The sequence below is a fragment of the Monomorium pharaonis genome, chromosome 3, assembly GCF_013373865.1.
Source record: "Monomorium pharaonis isolate MP-MQ-018 chromosome 3, ASM1337386v2, whole genome shotgun sequence".
Classification (NCBI taxonomy): Eukaryota; Metazoa; Arthropoda; class Insecta; order Hymenoptera; family Formicidae; genus Monomorium; species Monomorium pharaonis.
Window position 1 is genome coordinate 15,317,983 of NC_050469.1, and position 22,629 is coordinate 15,340,611.

At 38.7% G+C, this 22,629-nt stretch overlaps 3 protein-coding genes across 3 annotated transcripts in view; 2 read left to right on the plus strand and 1 right to left on the minus strand.

Moving 5' to 3' along the window:
- LOC105830993 overlaps positions 1 to 22,629 on the plus strand; it is a 151,806-nt gene that overhangs the window by 19,473 nt on the left and 109,704 nt on the right. The gene's annotated exons all lie outside the window — the stretch shown is intronic.
- Positions 7,154 to 8,353, plus strand: LOC118644914. The gene has a single exon (XM_036284765.1). The coding sequence runs from the start codon at positions 7,154 to 7,156 to the stop codon at positions 8,351 to 8,353; it is 1,200 nt and encodes a 399-aa protein (XP_036140658.1).
- On the minus strand, positions 8,668 to 9,622 carry LOC118644879. Its single transcript, XM_036284613.1, has 2 exons — positions 9,372 to 9,622; positions 8,668 to 9,291 (listed from the first exon to the last, which is right to left on the minus strand). The coding sequence occupies exons 1-2, from the start codon at positions 9,416 to 9,418 to the stop codon at positions 8,706 to 8,708; spliced, it is 633 nt and encodes a 210-aa protein (XP_036140506.1). The 5' UTR covers positions 9,419 to 9,622; the 3' UTR covers positions 8,668 to 8,705.

Consider the following 22,629-nt stretch of genomic DNA (forward strand, 5'->3'; position numbering starts at 1 on the left):
AATCGAACTGACACGTCGCCAGTCATGTATACGATCCAAGTTGCACGAAGTATACACGGTATCCGAAAAGAAAATCGCTCTAAGTCCGTACGACAATAAACGATATCTAATACCAGATTCAACCGAAACGTTGCCGTTGGGACATTGGCGGATACCCCTATAATATATATATATATATTGTATTGTACACGTATTTTACATTTTATATAATGTATTTTACATTTTACATATATTTATTAATTTTACATTTTGCGATTCAAGTATTTTATACTTTGCGTTTTATGTATTTTACATTTTACATGTATTTTATAATTTTTCATTTTGTGTTATATATATATATATATATATATATATAATACGTTTTACACTTATTTTGTATTTTATATTTCGGCGTTTCATGTATTTCATATTTCACACGTATTTTATATATCTAAACTTATATGAAATAAGATTTTTTACATGTATTACATATTAAGGATGATGGAAGGATAATAAAGATGTTTTTTATTATTATGTGTCACAAACATTTATTTTTATATAGCTACATTGTATTTTTATATGAGTATAATAAAAAAATTGCATGAATTAAATGACATTGTCTTTGTGTATCCATGAATTATGCGATCCATCGAATCCTAACCACTTTACGTAGACCTCGTCACCCTTCCTGCGCAATATTTTCTCCACAAGAAATACATCAGGATGAGTCGCACGATGCAACTCGTGCTCATAGAACGCTCCAGCTATAGATTTTCCACGATAATCCTCGAGTAGATAGGTTACGGGATTAGTATGTTGCACTTTAATAATCTTAAACACCTCGGTTGTCCAATTTGGCGTGTAACCCTTCTCAAAAATCGTCTTGTACTTGCTCACGCGTACTGAATCGCCCATTTTAAATCTCGCTGGACCCGCGATCTTTATAGTGCTGTATACTGTAGCCAAGAGTCTTTTAGCCACAGCGGGGGTTACGTCGATGGGTCGCATACCGATAGTTCGATGCTTTCGAGTATTGTAATTCAACACGAGACGTGGTAACAGGTCAATCCACTTGTAATTGCCGTAGAGTGTAAATTGCTTCCACATATCGTTCTTCAGCGTGCGGTTAAACCGCTCAACGACCGACGCCTTCATTATAGAGTACGTAGAATAATGATTGATATCATGTTTTTTCAAGAGTTTCTGCACGTCGGCGTTGTAAAACTCCTTCCCCATATCGGTTTGCAAGTTTTTCGGATGTCTACTGCTCTCTCGCATTATCTCAGCAATAGCGTTAGCCGTCTCACTTCCACCCTTGCTCTTGAGCGGTATAGCCCACGCATACTTGCTCAACACATCGATGACAGTGAGTATATAGTGATAGCCTTTGTTGAAACGCGAATACGGATGCATCTCGACGATATCTGCTTGCCACAAGTCGTCGTATCCTCGAACTATAACACGTCTTCGTGGAAAATTTCTTCTTGCAGGAGCGTGCAGTTCCTCGACGAGTCGCAACCTCTCAGAACTAACATGTCGATCGGATTTTAATGATCTCATGTTTGTTTCACGTTTGTTTAACGTTTGTTTCACGTTCTTTCACGTTCTTTTACGTTCTTTTACGTTTGTTTCACGTTCTTTCACGTTCGTTTCACGTTCTTTCACGTTCTTTTACGTTCTTTTACGTTCTTTTACGTTTGTTTCACGTTCTTTCATGTTCTTTTACGTTCGTTTTACGTTCTTTTACGTTTGTTTCACGTTCTTTCACGTTCGTTTCACGTTCTTTCACGTTCTTTTACGTTCGTTTTACGTTCTTTTACGTTTGTTTCACGTTCTTTCACGTTCGTTTCACGTTCTTTCACGTTCTTTTACGTTCTTTTACGTTCTTTTACGTTCGTTTCACGTTCTTTCATGTTCTTTTACGTTCGTTTTACGTTCTTTTACGTTTGTTTCACGTTCTTTCACGTTCGTTTCACGTTCTTTCACGTTCTTTTACGTTCTTTTACGTTCTTTTACGTTCGTTTCACGTTCTTTCATGTTCTTTTACGTTCGTTTTACGTTCTTTTACGTTTGTTTCACGTTCTTTCACGTTCGTTTCACGTTCTTTCACGTTCTTTTACGTTCTTTGTTGTTCGTTACCGTCCGTATTGATGTTCGTTGTCGTTCGTTAACGTCTGTATTGATGTTCGTTGTCGTTTATATTATCGTTCTTTGTCGTTTGTTACTGTTGTTGTTTGTTTATTATTTCTTTCTGTCGTCCTTCAAAAGCCATTCTTTGTCTTCAGGTATTGAACGATTAGTTAGTCGTTCATAGCCATTTCTAGCCTGATTTACAACTGTTTTGTAGCTATCCGATAATCGTTCTTGAGTCGTTCGATAGCGATCTTGTATCGTTTGGTAACTACCTGACAATCGCTCCTGAACCGTTTGTTGTTGATTCAGAAATTTTTCGAAATTATTCGTTAGACGTTCGTAACCGTCTCTTCGTCGTTCATTGCCGCTCATTGCTGTTCGTTGTTGTTTCTGACTCAGCTTTTATAATCGTATGTTGAAGTTCGTTTATCGCAATCTGCAACGCTCGCACGTCCTTCTCAAGTGAAGTCAACCTCTCGTCTGATTCTTTTTGGTGGTTTATCAAGGTTTTAATATACTGATCCACGTATAGTTTGTTGGCAGCGTCGGTATTAATTTCAGGCTGCGCTAGACGGCGAATCTTGCGCAATCTCGCGTCAAAGTCTGTTACAACGCAACACAGAGCGTTTTCACGCACATAATTTCTCACTATACCGCTCCAATGATGATACGAATCGTCGGTGTCGTTTCTCAGTTTGAATAGTCCAAATTTGTCGATCGGCATTTTTCGATATGAGATGACGGCGATCAACTGATTCGTTTCAACGTTCTCTACGTTAATTTATAATAAGACCAGCCTCGCGAAGTTCCTCGATGATAGACAACATCTCGTTGTCGTGTGCGTTGTGACCAGCTTGACGCGAAGCTTCGAGCAATCGTATGCGATCCACTAGCTCGTTAGGATCATCCCAGTGCTGGTAATCGATCGCGTTATCATTTAATGTCATAGCGTTAGGTAATCCTTTTCCAACCGTAAATTCTTTTTTTAATAACGGTGAAATTACATATTTATACTTGTATCCCTTGTTGCTCAATAATCGACCGTGTGCAATGTGATTGCGTTTATGTGCGTTTGTAGCCAGCAATATGTTTTTATACTTTCGTTTATCATTTTCCGTGTAAAGAGAATCATCGGGATATCTCTTAAAGATTAGCTCGTAAAGACCAGGTGTGCCAACGTAGCGCATGCCATCGATAATTATGTTATCTTCACCGTCCACGTCAAACTTTTTACTACCAAGCATCATTCCATTCTTGCCCAGATAAACACCGTACACGATATCTATAATTTTCTCTTTTTCACCACGACCGCTGAGAAAATCTCCGATGTACTCTCGACTTAGCGGACCAAAGTGCTGTAACAGCGCTTTTCGACCCTCCAACGTTTGCATGTGATTTCGAACGGTCACCGCAAATGAATCGTCCACAGTTTCGAAAACATCATCGTTTTCAAGCAATCTGGGTATCGTTGGGTTTGCAGTTACCGTACGCGGCGTGGACGCTATTGTGAGCAAATCCATTGCATCGTTTGACATATGCTGCTGCTGCTCTTGCTGTATCGATGGTAAATCTACCGCGTCGTTTAATGTATGCCGCATAAGTTTGTACGATTCGTTTAAGGTGTGATCCATCGAAGTGTTTTTTCGTTTCCTCTTTATCTTACTCTGTATCGTATCTTTCTGAGCGAACGATGTTTCAACGCTTACATCATCATCATCATCACGCGGTTCGTCTTTTATTGTGTGTGTACTAGAATTGTCAATGATCTTTTGCAGCGGCTTAATGAGAGGCTCAAAGTGCCTCTTAGCCGCGATATCCTCCTCGATCCTACCGGTCTTTAAGGCACGATGTTTTTTTCGAATCGATTCACTCGTTTTCTCAATTTCCCTTACAATTTTTTCACGCTCGTGTATATCTTTGTTCCCAGCCATGTTGATGTTTGTCCAACGTTAACGTATCGATAACAACTAACCGCTTCGTGGTACCGCGAACTCGTTAAATCCTCTTCTGTATCGCCCGTTAGCAAGTTCACTGTCCTTGTCTATCACTAGAAATCCATAATCATGCTGCCAACAATCGCGGCACAATGTATAAAAATCATCGTACGTCATATCGGTATTCACGTGATCGTTGTATACATGCTTTAAGTTCGTATTATCCTGTTTGAACAGGATCAGTAGGTTCGCGTTGTCACGTATAAGATGTTTAGGTATTCTAGCATACGTCTGACAGAGATAAAAGCAGTCGACATTTGAATGTCTGCCCATCGCAAAGTATTCTCTTATCGTATCTTGCTTGTCGCACGCTACGTCATCAAACACGAAGATTGAGTTTGGACGCGCCTCGCTTGGAGGAATGACATCACTATTATTAGAGAATGTAAAGTAACCGATTTCATCGATTGGTGTTAACAAACTCTCCAAATATCGATATTTCGGCTGTTGCAACGATTTCGAGTACACGTACACGTTTTCGAAACGTACGCCGTGCGGACTTTCCAACAAGCTTATGATAACGTTGGTTTTACCACAATTCGAGGGTCCGCAAATAATCGCACGTATAGTACTCGGTAGCATTTCGCCATGCTTACGTTTCCCACCGCTATCTCCCATTAGTGACAACCTGTCATCATAATTTGTAACGCGTATCGCCAGCGGTTGTCGTACGAACTTCATTTTTCTACTAGATAAAAGGGTAAGATCGAACGCCTATTTATATGCGTGCAAAACCGCGAATCGTTCAGTAGCAAAGATGTTCGTGCTGTTATCACATCCCTCCGATATTCTTAATTTAAGCATCGCTCAGTTGCAATTTATATCGAAACCTGTTTTGTTACAAGTGTGTGGTAACTACCTCGATCACGTATGGCATAAACTTCCAAAACATATAAAAGCGGATTCTGAAGTTCAAAGCTATCGCCGCTGCAACGAGCATTACAATCAACCGTGGCAAAGAACGCACATCGACGGTCCCGCACCGTTGATAAAGAATTGTAGCGAATGCCGACGGGTTGTGGTTTATTAAATCACGTGATCAACGCGCTTCCTTTTGAGCTACATATCCCTGGATATCAGTTTTGCGGTCCAGGAACGCACTTGGAAAAGCGATTAGCCAGAGGTGATCAGGGTATAAATCCACTGGACGCAGCGTGTCGTGAACACGATATTGCTTATTCTCAAAACAACAATCTCGCTAAACGACACGTGGCGGACAAGGTACTCGCCACGAAAGCGTTAGAACGTGTAATTGCTAGAGATTCAACTTTGAAAGAGAAAGCTGCTGCTGCTGCCGTTTGGGCAGCTATGAAAGCTAAAACAAAGATTGGTATGGGCATGAAGAAGACGTCGATGAAGAAAAAGACAACAAAAAAGAAACGAGTACTTCCTACGGTGAAACGAGGCGGTATGTTACCGATTCTACCGATATTGGGTGCGCTCGGATCCATGATTGGTGGAGCGGCTGGCGTGGCGAAAGCGGTGAACGACAGCAAAGTCGCGCGACGACAACTCGAGGAGCTGCAGCGTCACAATCGCGCGATGGAAGGTCGCGGACTGTATCTTGGTCCGTACACAGATGGACGGGGGCTGTACCTCGCTCCATACAAATCTGGAAAAGGTGTAACATCGAAAGAAAAAAAAAAAAAAACATCGAAAAAGCGTTAAAAATGCCCGCGGGTGCAATGACGAATGTACAACTGCAGCAACTGGCTATTCGTATGCGTATTCCATACTTTAGAGGAGTTTTCATGCGTAACGCATTACCGATAAGCAGCCCGTGTCAAAACGAGAGCGGTATCGTAAATTTGGATGATGTAACGGGTCCCGGTACTCATTGGGTAGCCTATGCAAAGAGGAACAATCACGTGATATATTTCGATAGTTTTGGCAACCTTCGACCACCTAAAGAACTTGTACGATATTTCGGAAACGATGTGACAAAGATAGAGTACAATCGAACGTCCTATCAAACCTACAATCAAAGTATTTGTGGACAACTGTGTCTACAGTTTCTTCGAACGGTTGATGCGTATGAATTTAAAGCTTGACAACGTGCTATTTAACTCAGTATTCGTTGGACGGTTTTTCAATCATGTCGCTAATACTTACGCTCACCGGAAAGAGCAACGTCCTCGCTACAACCTATTTTCCCGCCATAGATTTGAGCGATGACGATTATGAGCTCGGTCTCATGAATTTTGAGACTTACAACACAATTCCCAACGTAAATGCTTCGAATAATAAATTTTACTTTGACGAAGATGATGTGGAAATTACGATTCCCGAGGGATCGTATGAACTACAGGCTATAAATAAATTTTTGAAACGTACAATTCCACTGAAACGTCGGCAACATGCGATTAACGATGATGATAAAAAAAAACATGATAACGACGGTGACGATGAAAATGATGATTTTCCGATAGTGCTCCGCGCTAATAACAATACGATGAGAAGCGAGATAAAGTGCGCTTACAGAATAAATTTTAGCAAGCCCAACAACATTGGATCGTTGCTAGGATTTTCTTTAGATCGTATATTACCGCCGCATAAATGGTACAAATCGGACTTACCGATTAACATTATCAATGTAAATATTATCCGCGTAGAGTGTAACGTGACTTCAAGCGCATACAGTAACGATAAGCGCGTGCATACGATACACGAATTTTCTCCGAACGTTGCGCCAGGATATAAGATCTCGGAAACACCGTCGCAGATCATTTATCTACCGATCACCGCACGGAGCATTTCAGATTTGATGATACGCGTCGTCGACCAGCACGGACGATTGCTTGATTTTCGAGGTGAAGAAATTACCGTCAGATTGCACGTACGACGACTACGACGATAACGCATGTGTATGAGATGCTCATATTGAATGGACACGTGAGAGATAACACAACATTTACAAAACCAACATTTACAAACCTGACATTTAGTAGTAAATTTCAACCACCAAGAAAAAACGGTTGCATCGCGAAAAAGAAACTTACCGCGTCCAACGTTGCATTTCTACAATCTTTGGGATACGCTGTGCGACAATGACTAACATCTTAAACATCGAGGATGAGCCGATCTTTGACGATCGTATCGTTAAGATTGAAAATCACACGTACAATCCGTTCGCCAACACAACATTCGAATACAGCGATGAGATAAGAATACCTATACAACAGCAAGATTTATACACGTTACCGTCCGAAAGTTTTCTATACATCGAGGGAAAACTTACGATAAAAAAACCGGTTGCGGGATCTGATGTGACATTGGGGAATAATTGCGTCGCGTTCATGTTTGATGAGATTCGATATGAACTCAACGGTGTGGAGATTGATCGCAACAGAAACGTTGGAATAACCAGCGCGCTCAAGAATTATATTACTATGTCATCCGACAGAATTATGATTGCAAATAACGCTGGTTGGGAGCCGTGGAATTCTCCGAATGGATACTTTAATTTTTGCGTACCGCTCAATATGCTACTAGGATTTTGCGAAGATTATAGACGCGTGGTGATTAACGCCCGTCATGAGTTGATCTTGATACGCTCGCGCAACGATAATAATTGTCTAGTTGGCGATCCGGCGAGAGAACCTGAAATTGAATTATTCAAAGTACAGTGGCGAATGCCACACGTGCTGCTGAACGAGGTAAATAAACTGTCGATGCTGCGCGCTCTAGAAAGCGGGCGATACCTCAGCATGGCTTTTCGTTCGTGGGATCTGTACGAGTTTCCGCTATTACAACGCACAACTAAACATTCGTGGGCCATCAAGACCGCTACTCAGCTCGAGAAGCCGCGTTACGTCATCTTCGCTCTGCAGGCTGGTCGGAAGAATGTTATGCTCGATGACGCGAGCCGATTCGATCATTGCAAACTAATGAACGTAAAACTGTATCTAAACTCGGAATGTTATCCGTACGATGATATGAATCTGGATTTCGATAGAAACAGATGGGCAATTCTCTACGACACGTACACACGTTTTTGTAAAAATTATTATGGATACAATTATCTCGAGCCGAATCAAACTGTCACAAATTTTCGACATAAAGGTCCGTTTGTGATTATCGATTGCTCTCGACAAAATGAATCGATAAAGAGCGCAACTGTGGACGTGCGCTTAGAGTTTGAATGCAAAGAGAACGTGCCTGCGAGTACCACCGCGTACTGTCTCATCATACACGATCGAGTGGTTCAGTACAACCCGTTGACCAATGTTGTGCGCAAAATTACATAAACAACAAAGTGACGACGCCAGAAGACAATGAATCTCTAAACAAAATGGATATTATGCATGTCTTACGTTATCAGAACCATGTAAACAATTGTGCTTTACAAATGTATTAAAAAAATATATTTAATTGGTCTAACAATAAAAAAATATATATAAATTTTGTATTTTATTTTATCCTCCATATTTCCTATTTTCCATTTTATTAGTTAACATAATTTTTATTTTGGTATAATAGGTAGGTAGGTCGGAAAAATAATTATAAAAATGTTTTTTTTTAATTTTCACACCAATACATATTTATTAAAGAAGGTGTATCATATAAATTTCTTAAATTTTCACACAAATACATATTCATTTAATTATTACACAAAGCATCATATAAAATATTATTCACGCCATAGGTCATCAGTTCGCAATCTATGATACAAGTTTTATCGTATCTTTCATTTAATAGCTTTACAGCATCGTGCTTAGTAGTAATATAATTTTGGCGTAAAAGACTTACAAAATGCTTATACTTATCGCTTACACTATATGTTTTTTGATGCAACTGGTTATATACATACTCAGCACAGTGTTCGAGTTCATATAAAAATAATATCGTTAACGGTTTCATATATAAACTGGTATTAAGCAGCGTTAATTTTACAATATTCTCATCACGTATTTTTACTATTTCTATTACTAAATCGCAAATTACAAGTCTTGAAGATGGCAAAGTTGACCGCACGAGTCGTTCAATGTCCGCACGTCTCTCGATGAATGCTTTCCATGTTGTATATGGTAAAATTATTTGGCTGCCCTTGTTGTTGCCAAGAATCATCTCCACATATGACATGGACCCCACACTGATTCCGATGTCCAAGTATTTGTAGGCTGTGGTAGTCAAGGCAAATCTCCTCCCCAAGATATGTGGAGTATAGCGCAGCTGCGATAATGTTCTGTAAAAAGAATATATAGCGAGTTATAAAAAAATGTAAAATAAATATGAAAAAAGAATTTAAAAGTTATAAATACTTACGGTTTATTGCACGCTTCATTTTGCTGGATCGGAACGTAATAGTTCATCTCGTACGTTTTTTGAGAGTCTTTCCCCAGTTGTCCGAGCGGTAATGTTGCCGAGAACCTTTGCTATCCGTCTTGTAACGAGCGATTGATGTGGCGATGATGCTGGAGCTCTTCTTCTTATATGCAATACCCCTCCACATGTTTTAATGGCTATGGTTGTGACTATGGTTGTGTGTGTGTGTGTGTGTGTGTGTGTGTGTGTGTGTGTGTGTGTGTGTGTGTGTGTGTGTGTAAGTGTGTGTGTGTGTGGTTGCAAACTGCGACTGTGACTTTAGATAAACTTTTTTTTATTTTTAAGATAAACTTTTTTTTTATTTATTTATTTGTATTTTTATTGTGCACAAACTGGGCACATGTCGTACGGAATTATAACAAACATAGGCTGTCGGCAATTTGAGCAATATTTACCGTCCAGCATATCAAACGTATCCGTCATATGCTTGCGAAAAGCAGTCATCATGTTGAAATCCGTATCCGCGATTCGCATAATGCATTCGGCACATGCCGAATACGTGCCGCCCGTGGTGTAAAAAAAATAAATCGCGCAATGTTTTTTTTGTCCAGTTATTGCACGCACTTCTTCAGGCATTAAATGTTTTTCTGCAATAGTTTCACGGAAATCGTCACAGTCGCTTATATATTGGCTGTCGTCGGACAGCATACTCTCTTCATCTTCATCCATGATGTGTTCAAAATTGATAGCATCCAATGCATTTTCATGAAATTCATCCACGATGCCTAAAGCATCTTCATCGTTCATTTGGTGGAACATATCTACAACATTTCTATGTCTATTTATATTGTTGCCGTCGTTATCTTCAATATTTAAAATTTCAATATCGCTGTCGTCATCTGCGATGTCGATAATTTCTATTTCGTGGATATTAGCCATTTTGTAGAAAACTCTAACGTTCACTTAACTTAACACACTTTTAAAAATTTGTGTAGATTTCACTTTCAGAAAAACTTCGACGATTGAGCTGCGATCTCGAACGCTTGATCTTTTTGGTCTAAGAGTTACTCTAAGAGTCTCGCCATATATATATATATCCATGCTACTTGTTTACAACTAATAAGCCTATGGGCTTCGACATATGAAAACGTGTTCAATTGTATCGAAAAATTTTTATTTTGGGGTAATATCAAACGCAACTGTAGGCTTTTCCGTCGAGCACGTCGGCAAAAGTATCCGAATGCAATAAAATTTAATATCGATGTGACGATAAAGTTTCGAGTCGAAGAAAATCTGTGTACACTGCCGGACAATGATTCAACCCATTCCATCCTAGCAAAATTTATATAGGACAAGTCCTAGATAAACTCGCTAGGGAATGGGTCGAATCATTGTTCGGCAGTGTACTTACATATCTTCGAATAAAATGACTACGTATTAAATGTTTTTGGGAACCGGAAATATCAATATTCACAGTAATAAAAAAAGATTAAATTTACAAAATAAATAAATATATATATATAAGATATTATGAAACTCCTTCCCTTATCTGACACCTGCGAGGCGGCGGATCCAAAGGATCTTCGAAAACATACCCTTCCCCCTCTCCTTCCCCCTAGTGACGTCATCCCCATTGTCTGGCTCAGAACCCGCCTATTACCTCTACTAATAAGTTTAATGGATAACTTGCATTCGATTTATATAACAAAAGTGTTTTTATTTTTCCGCTACGTGACTTACGAGCGAAGATATCGCGATTTAAAGTTTCGTATGAAGAGTAAAATATAAAATATTTTTAAGAAACGTCGTAGTCATTTTTATTATCATCGTCATCGCCCGGGACAGATGGTGGGGATTTGTACTTTTGCTTTTTGTGCGATAGATGGTTTTGAACGTGACAGGGGCACAAGAATTGACAAAAAGTGCATGTTTGTGTCCGCGGAAGAACAGAACGAGAAATTACCTCTTGATTGGCGGTCGAATCCGCCTGTCGAGGTAATGGTTAATTCCTAACAAAATTACCTTTTTAAAAAAAGTAAAAAAAAGGCGCCAAGTGATTGGTTCTTCCTTTAAGCAAAAAAAATTATTGGATGGTTCAACTTAAGGGGTAGAAATTCTAGAATAAGGGAAAGAAAGTTTTATGCTAAATTTTTCATTTTTTCACGTCCATAACACATCTTAAAACTTTAAAGGCGTTTTTTTCGAAACATGATTTTTTAAAACGGCATGCAGTATAATTCCAACAATTTTCATTCTATTTACTCCAAATTTTGACTGTATCTTTAAAATAACATTCCGAAGAGAAGTACGTACGGAATTTTCAATAAGTTGATTTTAACATTATTTATTGACAAATAATTGTCCTTTTTTTTGTCAAAAATTGAACTTGTTACTTTAAATGCTCGCCAATCACACAAAAATTAATATTTTCAAAGTCCCCTACGTATACTATCTAGCTATACTCATATAGATTAAGAGAAAATTTTTTGTTTTTTTCCAAATTCAAATTTGCATCAGTTACACTGCGTGCCGCAAATTCAACGTGCCTCACGAGAATGACTCCAGCGTCGCCATTTTGTATTATTTTTGAATAACTATTTTTTTTGAATACTTAAAGACATGATTAATAACATCCTTGAATATTATTATCCTCTTACTTTTCCTTCCATTAAAAAAAAAATGGCAAAAAAACGCTTTATTTTAGATTTTTACAGTGGTGTTATCCTTTAAGTAATATAAGGAAAAAATCACAAATTTAAGATAAAACTTTTAATCAAATTCAACCTAAGTCGTATATACTTTTGGATGGTTCAACCTAAGTATTATATACTAAGTATGTCAAATTCAACCTAAATAATATATTCTAAATGTGTCAAATTTAACTTAAGTAATATATATTTATTTTTATACAAAATAATTTTAATTTGGCACTACTGTATGAAATTTTAATAAAATAATCTTTTTCCCAAGAAGAACAAAAAATATATTTTCTCTACAAAAAGTAATGATATAAAGGAAATGCGCTAACTATAAAAATAGATGTTCATACGAACTAGAACATCTATTTTTACAAATATTAATTATACCAAAAAAAAAAAAAAAAAAAAAAAATTATTTTTTCTACAAAAGTAATGATATAAAGGAAATGCGTCAACTATAAAAATGGATGTCCATACGAACTAGAACATCTACTTTTACAAATAATTATTTGTACAAATATTACAAATAAATATTTTACTACAAAAACTTGGCACCGCTAAACCGAATAATTTGCCAGCCCTCTTTCTTTTTTTTTTGTGTGTGCATCTGATTTGAGTGCGTGCGTGTATGTGTATGTGTGTTAGTATATAATTTGTTTATAAGGAACCGATTTTAAATATCTCAGTCTCTTAGGGCCGTTTGTTCCAACTTCTTGATAAACTTACCTACCAGGTAGGTGTCTATCTTCATTCCTTTTCTTAAATAAATAAACAAACATATATTGATAGGTTACAAAGAAGCTTACAAAGAAGTTGGAACAATCGAGCCTTATGCGTGCGTATGTTCGAATATGTCTCTCTCTTTCTCTCTCTCTCTCTCTCTCTCTCTCTCTCTCTCTCTCTCTCTCTCTCTCTCTCTCATGCGTACGTGTATAATGTTACGCGTATATAATGCCATTGTGATTTCTATTGTAAAAAATTGTAATTTTAAGTAATTATTATTTTATTATGTAAGTTAAATTGTAAGAAAGCGATTTTGTATTAAAGCAAATTATTTGGTTTAGTGGCGCCAAGTTTTTGTATTAAAATTTGTATTAAAATATTTATTTGTAATATTTGTACAAATAATTATTTGTAAAAGTGAATGTTTTAGTTCGTATGAACATCCATTTTCATAGTTGGCGCATTTTCTTCATATCATTACTTTTGTAGAAAAAATTAACTATTTGTTTTTTGGGAAAAGAAAATTTTATTAAAATTTCATACATTTGTAGTGCCAAATTGAAATTATTTTGTACAAAATTAGATTTTTGAGGATGTTTAGTGCGCGCGTATACTTGGTGCTTTTTTATACATTTTTTTAAAAAGGTAATTTTGTTGGGATTTTACTCATTTTGTAGTGCCGGATATCTCATTTCTTTTTATAATATATATGAAGATCCTTAAGACAATTTTAAAGTCTATACCTAATTAAAAATCAAGATTTAGATTGAATAAAAATAACAAAACAAAGGTTTTATTTTTTTTCTGATTACATTTTATTCAGATTGAATCACGAGACACGGTAGTGTCTCGCGCCAAGTGTTACGCGCAGCGCGAGACCGCCCGTGTATTTTTACGCGAAAAGACGACTTGCGTGCATCCGAGATATCAGATTCTCAATAATGGCTGAACTGATCATGTTCTAACTAGGCTCAATCAAAAGTTTGGGTTTGATTTGTATCAGAAAACTGTTTTTATTTTTACTCTACATGCCCTACGAGTGGAGATATTGTCACGCAAAAACCGAATTTTAAATTTTTCATTTAAGATACGTCGTCGTCACTCTTTATTCTTTGTCCAGTACATGAAATCAACACTAGAGGGCATTAATATTTATCTGTGACAGATCTCTTATAAAATGTTGATGTATACTATATTGATATGATAAATCAATGTCATTCGTGATATGATTGTTTTTGACAGAATAAAAAATAAATATTAAGTGATATATCTGTAAATCTTACGGTTAATAATTTCTTATAAGAAGAAAAGTCTCGTAAAGATCCGATGAGAATACGCGTTCGTAGTCGAATATATGCTTTGACGTTAGCAGACGAGTTCGCGGCGAGTTTCACATGATATATAAAGTGGACAAAAGTAATATAGATAAAGAAGCTCTACAGGAAATTACAAAGCATGCAGTATCAGGAAGTTATATAGTAGAAAAAAATTTCACTATACCTTTAGTAAATTTTACTAAATTTACTAAAAGTAGTAAATTATCAATATATATAATAATTTTTTATTGCAAAAATATATAATATTTTAAATAAGAACTGCAAAATGCGTAATACCCAAACAAAATTATCTTTTTTAAAAAAGGTAAAAAAAGCGCCAAGTGTGCGCGCCCCTAAAAAAACTATTATATTAGGTAAATTGTCTTACTGTCCTATTGTTTTATTGTCTTCTCTACACAAATAATGATATAAAGTAAATGCGCCAATTATAAGAATATTTATACAAAATTTATTTATTATAATTTTTTATTAAAATATTTAACAATAAACGGACTTGATGATGAAATAATTGAATGATTAAAATCAACTAACGGGATTATATTGAAGCAAAAACTTGGCGTGCCCGGGTCGCATTTTTTCAATATTTAAAAAACTATGTTATTGATATCAATAAGTATATATTGATATCAACCGGCGATAGCGCGACGGTTTGGGATTGGTCGCGTCGTATGGGCGGCGCTGGGATTGGCTGCTACGGGTGTGGCGCGTGCACGCGGGCGTGATCGCGGGACGGTGAGCGCGGCGGATTTCACCGTCGGTTGTGTGCTGGGTACGGGGTGTTTGAGATGTTTTTTCGGATGTGTTCTGGTGAGGATGGCTGACCAGTAGGCCCTGGTCGAGGCGAATTTCCCCACACCTCTGCAGCCGTTGGGGATGCGTTAGGATAGGGTCGGAGACGGGGGCTAGCCGGTATATCTCGGCCGGGGCGGGCGTAATTCCCTCACCTCGGTAGCCTAGTCTCGGATGAGCGGAATCTGACTTCGCTTTTGGACGGCCGAGGGCGATTGCTCAGACCTCTGCGTCGCGGCGGAGTCGGAAAAGGAGTCCCGATTCTTGCCCGTCGCTCTCCTTTTATACCCGAGCGGAGTGGAGGTTCCTCCGCTGTTCAGGTAGTGGGAGTATGGCATCGGGAAGGATCGTGGGGTGTTCGGAGTCCCAATCGTTTTATCGAGCCGGGACCGTTTCTTGTTTAAACGATCGCCCTCGGCGATCGTAGCATGCTAAATGAACGGGCGTCGATGCGCCTGCGCGGCCTGATAGATGTGGCACGGTGTCGTCTCGTGCTCGCTGGCGCGAGCATGGCATGTGCTTGTGGTAGTACTTAGGTGGACGCGTAGCGCCCGTCGTCGTGATCGACGACCCGACGGTGGTTTGTCGCGGTAACGGTGTTGCTCTACGAGGCACCGTTACACATTGCATTTTAACGACCCGGGCACGCCAAGTTTTTGCTTCACTATAATCCTGTTAGTTGATTTTAATAATTTAATTATTTAATCATCAAGTCCGTTTATTGTTAAATATTTTAATAAAAAATTATAATAAATAAATTTTGTATAAATATTCTTATAATTGGCGCATTTACATTATATTATTATTTGTGTAGAAAAGACAATAAAACAATAGGACAGTAAAACAATTTACCTAATATAATAATTTTTTTTAGGGGCGCGAATACTTGGCGCTTTTTTTACCTTTTTTTAAAAAAGGTAATTTTGTTCGGTTAAAATAACAAAACAAAGTTATATAAGTTTTATTTTTTTTTTGATTACATTTTAATTCATTTTCATAATATGCCTATTACATCAAAGATGGAAATACGGCTGTGTTCAATTAAAAAATTAGTATAACACTATGTGTGGTACAATTAGATAAGTATATTACACAAAATTTTCATTTTTTATTGAAAATAAGTATTCAGAGATAAGTTAATACTTTGTGTTATGGTTTATTTTTAGTTATTATATTAAAAGAGAAGAAAAAAAAACTTTATTGGAATCTAAATTAGAATAAAAAAAGAAAAATGAGTGGACGAGTAAGAAAAGAGAAAGAGAGAGAAAGAGGGAAAAAAGAAGAAGAGAAAATTAGTAGTTAAGAAATAATAAAAAAAAGTAAGAAAAGTAACATAAAGTTATTTAACATGTAAATAAATTATGATTATTGTGCTAGAAAGAGTAGTATTGTTAAATTGAGAGAGAGAGAGAGAGAGAGAGAGAGAGAGAGAGAGAGAGAGAGAGAGAGAGAGAGAGAGAGAGAGAGAGAGAGAGAGAGAGAGAGAGGGAGGGAGAGGGAGAGGGAGAGGGAGAGGAAGAGGAAGAGGGAAAGGGAGAGGGAGAGGGGGGGAGAGGGGGGGAGGAAGGGAGAATAGTATTGTGTAGTAATGTCTATTCCGAAACAATTTATTATAATTAATGCAATTTTCTTTATGCATTCAAAAAGATTATATTAAAAATTTTTTTAAATTTGTAGTTAAATTATAATTGTACTTTTTAAAAAATGGCGCTGATGAGTGAGAAAGTGTAAAAGTGCGCTCCGGAAGAAAAAAAGGAAAAGTGAGCAGTGAGGAACTGGGGGGAACATGATGGGCACAGTGATTCGGATGGAAGAGGCTGCTGAGGAAATGAAGGAAAGACGGAAGATCTATGAGGAAGGAAGTACGACAGGAAGAAATTCGGAGTGAAACAGAGGTGAGAAGCGAAAATGGAGTGACGGGGAGAGTACAGTAAAGAAGAGGAGATGGAGAGTGCGCTGGAGTACGAAGGAAGTGCTTAGAAGGATAGGATAGATGGAGTTGGTAACGGGTGTGGAGACGACACGAGCACTCGAGAGGCAGATAAGGTATGATGAAAGTCAAGAGAGGGCGGGCGAGACAAGTTGGTGCGGCTTTATCGATATATCGATAAAGGCTAGGAGGCAGTAATTGGCGGAAGAGGAGAGATGTAATGTGGCGAGTATCGATAGAAATAAAGTATCGGAACGACAGGAATCGAAAAGGATCGCATGGTTGGAAGATACAGTAATGGCGAAAAATGGCGAAAAAGAAAACTTGTGCTGGGAACCGGAACAACGAGAGAAGTACGAGGACGGTGAAAGAAAATGAAAAGGATATGAGCAAGGAGATGAAAGAAGAGATAGCGGGGATAAAGGAGGAGCTAAGAGGAATTAAAGAAGGCGTAGCAGAACTCGTCAAGATATGCAGACAATGGTACGAGGAAGAGAAGACGGACAAGAAAAGAGAGAAACGGAGAAAAAGAGAATGGGAAGAGAAAAAAGAAGACGGGGGAAGCAAGGGAGATAGAAACAAGGAAAGAGATAGAGAAGAAGACGACTGGTAGAATGCAGTGAAAAGGGATGTAGATAGAGAGAAAGAGGATGTTAACGAGAAGGAAAACAAGAAGGAACAGAGATTAAGGAAGAAGAGTGAGACAGCAGCAGAAGAGAATTATAATGAGAGGAAGGAGAAAAGAAAAAGGATGCAGGATAAGAGAGAGAAGAAGAAAGAGGAAAGCAGAGAGTCAAGGGAGATAAGCAGTTCGGAAGGAGAGGAGCTGGCAGAAATGGAAAGAGGAGAGAAGATGAAGAGGGCTAAAGGGGAAGAGGAGCAGACCGACAAGAGGAAAGCAAAGGAGGAACTAGTCAAAACGGAAAACATAAGCAAAGAGGAGCGTCAGGAGAGAGAGAGACAAAAAGAGGAGGCTTCGGAGTGCAAGAGAGAGAGAGAAAAGGAGAGAGAAGAGCAAAGAGTCAAGGGAGAGCAGAGACGCGGAAAGTGGGGAGTCAGTAAGCAAAGAACGAAGAAAGAAGACGAAGTGGACAAAAGGAGAGATGGAGCAGACCAGCGGGAAGAAAATGGAGAAGAATGGTATAGCCAGAGTGGAAAGAGGAAGTATAGAGAAGCGGAATGAGAAAGAGACAAGGAGAGAAGATGGCGGAGAGCAAAGAGAGGGTAGCGGTGCAGGAAGAGAAGAAATAGCAAGCAGATGGAAGAGAAGTGGCGATGTGGAAGGTGGCATCCGAAGGAATAATGTGCAAGGAGAGGCTATACATAAGTTGTCGCAAATACGCAGCTTCGAAATGGTTAGATAATAAATCACAGTTCAGATCGCCGCCAATAATTACATTTTTATATAAGTGAGACACTTTGATAAGGGACGCGACAAAATCGTGCAGGAGACAACCTTTGGGCCTTCTGTAGACCGACGCGAACAAGACTGATTCATTATGTGTGGTGCGTATGTCTAAGATTAAGTACTCAGGTTCGTTGACGTAACCACCGGAGGACATGGCTATAACGGTTCTAAGCAATTTATGAATGTAGCAGGCAACGCCACCACCGCGACAATTAATCCTGTCATTGCGGATCAAAAAATAATCCTCGAGAGCCATCAGGTCATCAGAGACACCGGCATGGAGCCAGGTTTCGGAGACAAAAATAACATGATAATACGCAGGGTGGAAGTGTAGCCTTAAGAAATCAATATGACCACGTAAAGAATTGGAATTAAATTGCGCTATTCGAAATTGAGTCACGCCAGCACCATCATCCACAGGAAACACCGCCCGAACAGAAGTCGCCCGTCAGATGAAGCTGATCAAGATCGCTCTTAGAATCAATATTAATGATGGGCTTACCATCTGATTGTCTAACGTAAATGCGACCACCCTTAACCCAGACATAAGAATAGAATTTAGCCTTGGCTGTTCGCTTGGTAAGTTGAAGTAGCTCATAGATTTCTTTAGAGAGCAGCTCATTGACGAACACACTCCTGCCCGAATTAATGCCACAGACTTCCCGCTGAACAAGAGAGAGAGAGAGAGAGAGAGGGTGGAGGAGCTGACCAGAAAGAAAAGGGAAAGAGAGAAGGAAATAAGGGGGGGAAGGAGGGATAGGGTGTGCGAGAAGGGGTGGGGGTTACGAGTGTGTAGTGGCCGCCAAGAGCCAGGTCGGATCGGAGGAGAGATGAAAACGTATGTGAACGCTCCGTGAAAAAAGCGCCATTGTGACTCCCGTGTGGAATACAATAAAGCTTCTATTCTATTCTATTATAATTGTATTTTTAAAATTATGTTTATTGTCCTTTACAATTATTGATAATAAACCTATTTTGTCCATGTTTTACTTAATGCTCTTACAACATATAATCATGTGCCGGCTTGTAATGGTGAACAAAGCATGGCTGTCACAGAAACTTCTCAAGTTTGCCAAGCCGGCACATGATTATATGTTCCAAGAGCATTAATTAAAAACAAAATAGATTTATTAACAATAACTGTAAAATTTTGAATGTGATCTTTGTGAATGCATGAAAATTTTTCTTATAGAAATTTTAAATCCAAACTAAATAGTGAGCATTGTAGCATTGGCAGGAACAAATTATTATTATCCAGTATTAGTAGCTTTGTCAGTAACATTGTAGAACTAGTAGCTTTATAAGTAATGTTGTAGAATTAGTGATTTTGTACGCTTCCTGCTGCTCTCCCGTCAACTTCAGCTTTTTTAAAATTGGCTTAAGTCTAAGATACACCTTGACAGTGTAAGATTTGTAATTCTTTTTCTTTCTTTTAAAACTGAAAAAAGAAACATAACACAAAGTGTTGATCTTATGTAATGGTGAACAAAAGCGTGGCTGTCATGGAAACTTCTCAAGTTTGCCAAGCCGGCACATGATTATATGTTTCAAGAGCATTAATCAACAAACAAAATAGATTTATTATCAATAACTAAAATTTTGAATGTGATCTTTGTGAATGTATGATGAAAATTTTTCTTACCATTTAGAAATTTTGACTGGAACAAATCATTACTATACAATACTATACATTACTATACAAAAGCTTTGTAAATCACGTAGAACTAGTTGCTTTGTAAGTAAGGTTGTAGTATTAATGATTTTATACGCTTCTTGCTGCTTTTCCGTCAACTTCAGCTTCTTTGGAATTGGCTTAAATCTAAGATACACCAGTGTAAGATTTGTAATTTTTCCTCTTTCTTTTAAAATTAAAAAAGGAAACATAACACAAAAGTATCAATTTTATCTCAAAATAGTTTATTCTATACAAAAATGAAAATTCTGTATAACTTATCTGATTATGCAAGGTATATTTCCCTCTACAATGTAATCCACGATGTACTCCACGATGTAATATGCATAATTATGCATAACACTAATAAAATCTAACTCGCCACTAACCTCGAACACGTCTCTAACTTCGAACTGTCACACGATCGACATGCGGCGGCGCGGACTTGATCATCAATCACGATACACAGGGTGCGGGGAGACGCTATTAACGCTACCAGCATCAGTCCATCTTCATTACGCATTAAAAGTAGAACAAGGATAAACTGATGCTGATAGCGCTAATAGCGTCTCCCCGAACGCACCCACAGGGTGCGTTTCCTTTCATGCTTATGGTCATAGAACTTATATATGGCGCACGGTGCATTGTTCATCCTTGTTTGTCAAACGTTTGTGCACAAAAGATAAACGAGGATACAACAGTACAAATCCCCACCATTCGTTCTAGACGCCGGGCGACGACGACGATAATGACTACGACGTTTCTTAAACCAAATTTACTCTTGAGCGAAAAATTCTAATCGCGATATCTCCGCTCGTAAGTCATATAGCGAAAAAATAAAAACACTTTTATTATATAAATCGTATGTAAGCTATCCATTAAGCCTATTTAGAAATTAATTAATTCAGTCGTTATTGAGATTTGATAACTACGGTCTTCTCGCAAACGACGTCTCGCGTAAAAGAAGTACGGTGGTGTCTCGCTGCGCGTACACTTGGCGCGAGGCACTACCGTAGATTTGTTTTTTATTCCTGCACTGCTGCACTAATGCAATAAGTTAGAATGAGAAAAAATATATTTGTCTTATTCTAACTTATTGCATCAGTGCAGCAGTGCAGGAATAAAAAACAGACCTCGTGCCTCTTGATCTGTGGCAAATTTCGCGATGATGATGTGACAGTTCGGGGTTAGTGACGTGTTGACGTGCCTGAGATTAATTGTGATTTTAATTTTATGTATATTATAAATAAGTAAATATATTATATATTAATTACATTACGTTCTTAATTAATTAGTTAAGAACGTAATAATAAATGTAATAATTAACGTAATAATAACGTAATAATTAACGTATTGTTACGCCCCTGCCAGTTTGATTGGTCAGCTGTTCTGACCGATCGATATATTGATTTTTCCGGGAGGAGCGTTGTCAATTGTCGTCGGCTTGACAACGCCGATTAAACTGTGAATTGAATCTCGGTCTCGCGCACGAGTAGACGTGTATTGCCTGTGTCAGAATAAATCCGCTTGTTTATTAAGAATGAGAGAGTGTTTTATTCATTTCCGCGGGCCCGCGCGTAACATTTGGGGGCTTGTCCGGGATCCGTTTGACGGATCCTGCAAAACGCGCGCGAATTTGGGTGATCAGTGCGCGGAGTGAAAGAACAAGAGAGCAAAGAATTTGAAGGATGCCCATTCCCCGTTCCCCTATGGTGACCCGATCCCACGCTTCTGCCGCTGCGGAGGGAGACGGAACTCGGAGTGGGAGATGCCGGGAACCGTAAAAGCGCTCCTGGAGGAAATGCGGCTGTTACGCGAAAGCCTGGCTCGGAGAGAGGAGGAGCAAGCCGTGACGCTGCGACGACACAAGGAGGAACTGCGCCTTATACAGCTAAGTCTTCCCAATAATGTTTCTTTATCCGAGAACGCGGATGGCGCGGCACGAATGTCCGGAGCGGACGTGTGCGCGTGCGGAGATGTGCGTGCGAGCGGCTTAAAATTGAAACCCGACATCTTTGACGGGTCGGCTCCGTTGCGCGAGTTTCTTACTCAGTTTTTGCTTGTCGCGGTCGCAAATCGTTGGACCAAAGCAGAAAAGGCGGTTGTTCTGTTTTCTTGCTTGCGAGGGAAGGCTCGCTCTGTTTTGGACTCTTATGTCGACGGGATAGACTCTTTCGCGGAGCTCAAATCTAAATTAGAGTTGCGATTCGGGGAGAGTGAGCTCGCGCAAAATTTTTACTTACAATTTACAAATCGAAAGCAGAATACGGGCGAGGATTTTGCGATGTTTGGCGCGGATCTAGAGCGGCTTTCGCGGAAAGCTTATCCTGAGTGCTCGCACGGTGCGGGATAAAATAGCTTGTTCGCAATTTGTTGCCGCGCTTTCGGAGGGATTTATTAAGCGTACTCTTCAGGTGGAGGGGATAGCTTCGCTTAGGGTAGCGATCGAACGCGCAAAAACATTAAAATTAATAAATCTGAGTAGTTTTTCCGCAAGGGCGTCGGGAAATTTCCGTTTCGTTTGTAAAGAGGTTTCAAGGCAAAAAAGAGAGGAAAGCGCGTAGGAAGAAATGTGTTGATTGGAAAGTCAGAGCCCAAATTCTTTAGAAATTAAGACAGTTAAAGTTAAGTGAAATTGTTTTTGTTTTCTGCCTTTGTTTCTGTTTAATTTTTCAGAGACTCTCGTCGTGAAGGGGAAGG

What these genes read in the sequence shown, in the direction of transcription:
- LOC118644879 (XM_036284613.1), bottom strand. Translation starts at nt 9,418, where the DNA reads ATGAACTATTACGTTCCGATCCAGCAAAATGAAGCGTGCAATAAACC. An exon ending in AATGAAGCGTGCAATAAACC is followed by an intron (nt 9,292 to 9,371) that starts GTAAGTATTTAT and finishes TTCTTTTTACAG; the next exon opens with AACATTATCGCAGCTGCGCT.
- LOC118644914 (XM_036284765.1), top strand. Translation starts at nt 7,154, where the DNA reads ATGACTAACATCTTAAACATCGAGGATGAGCCGATCTTTGACGATCGT.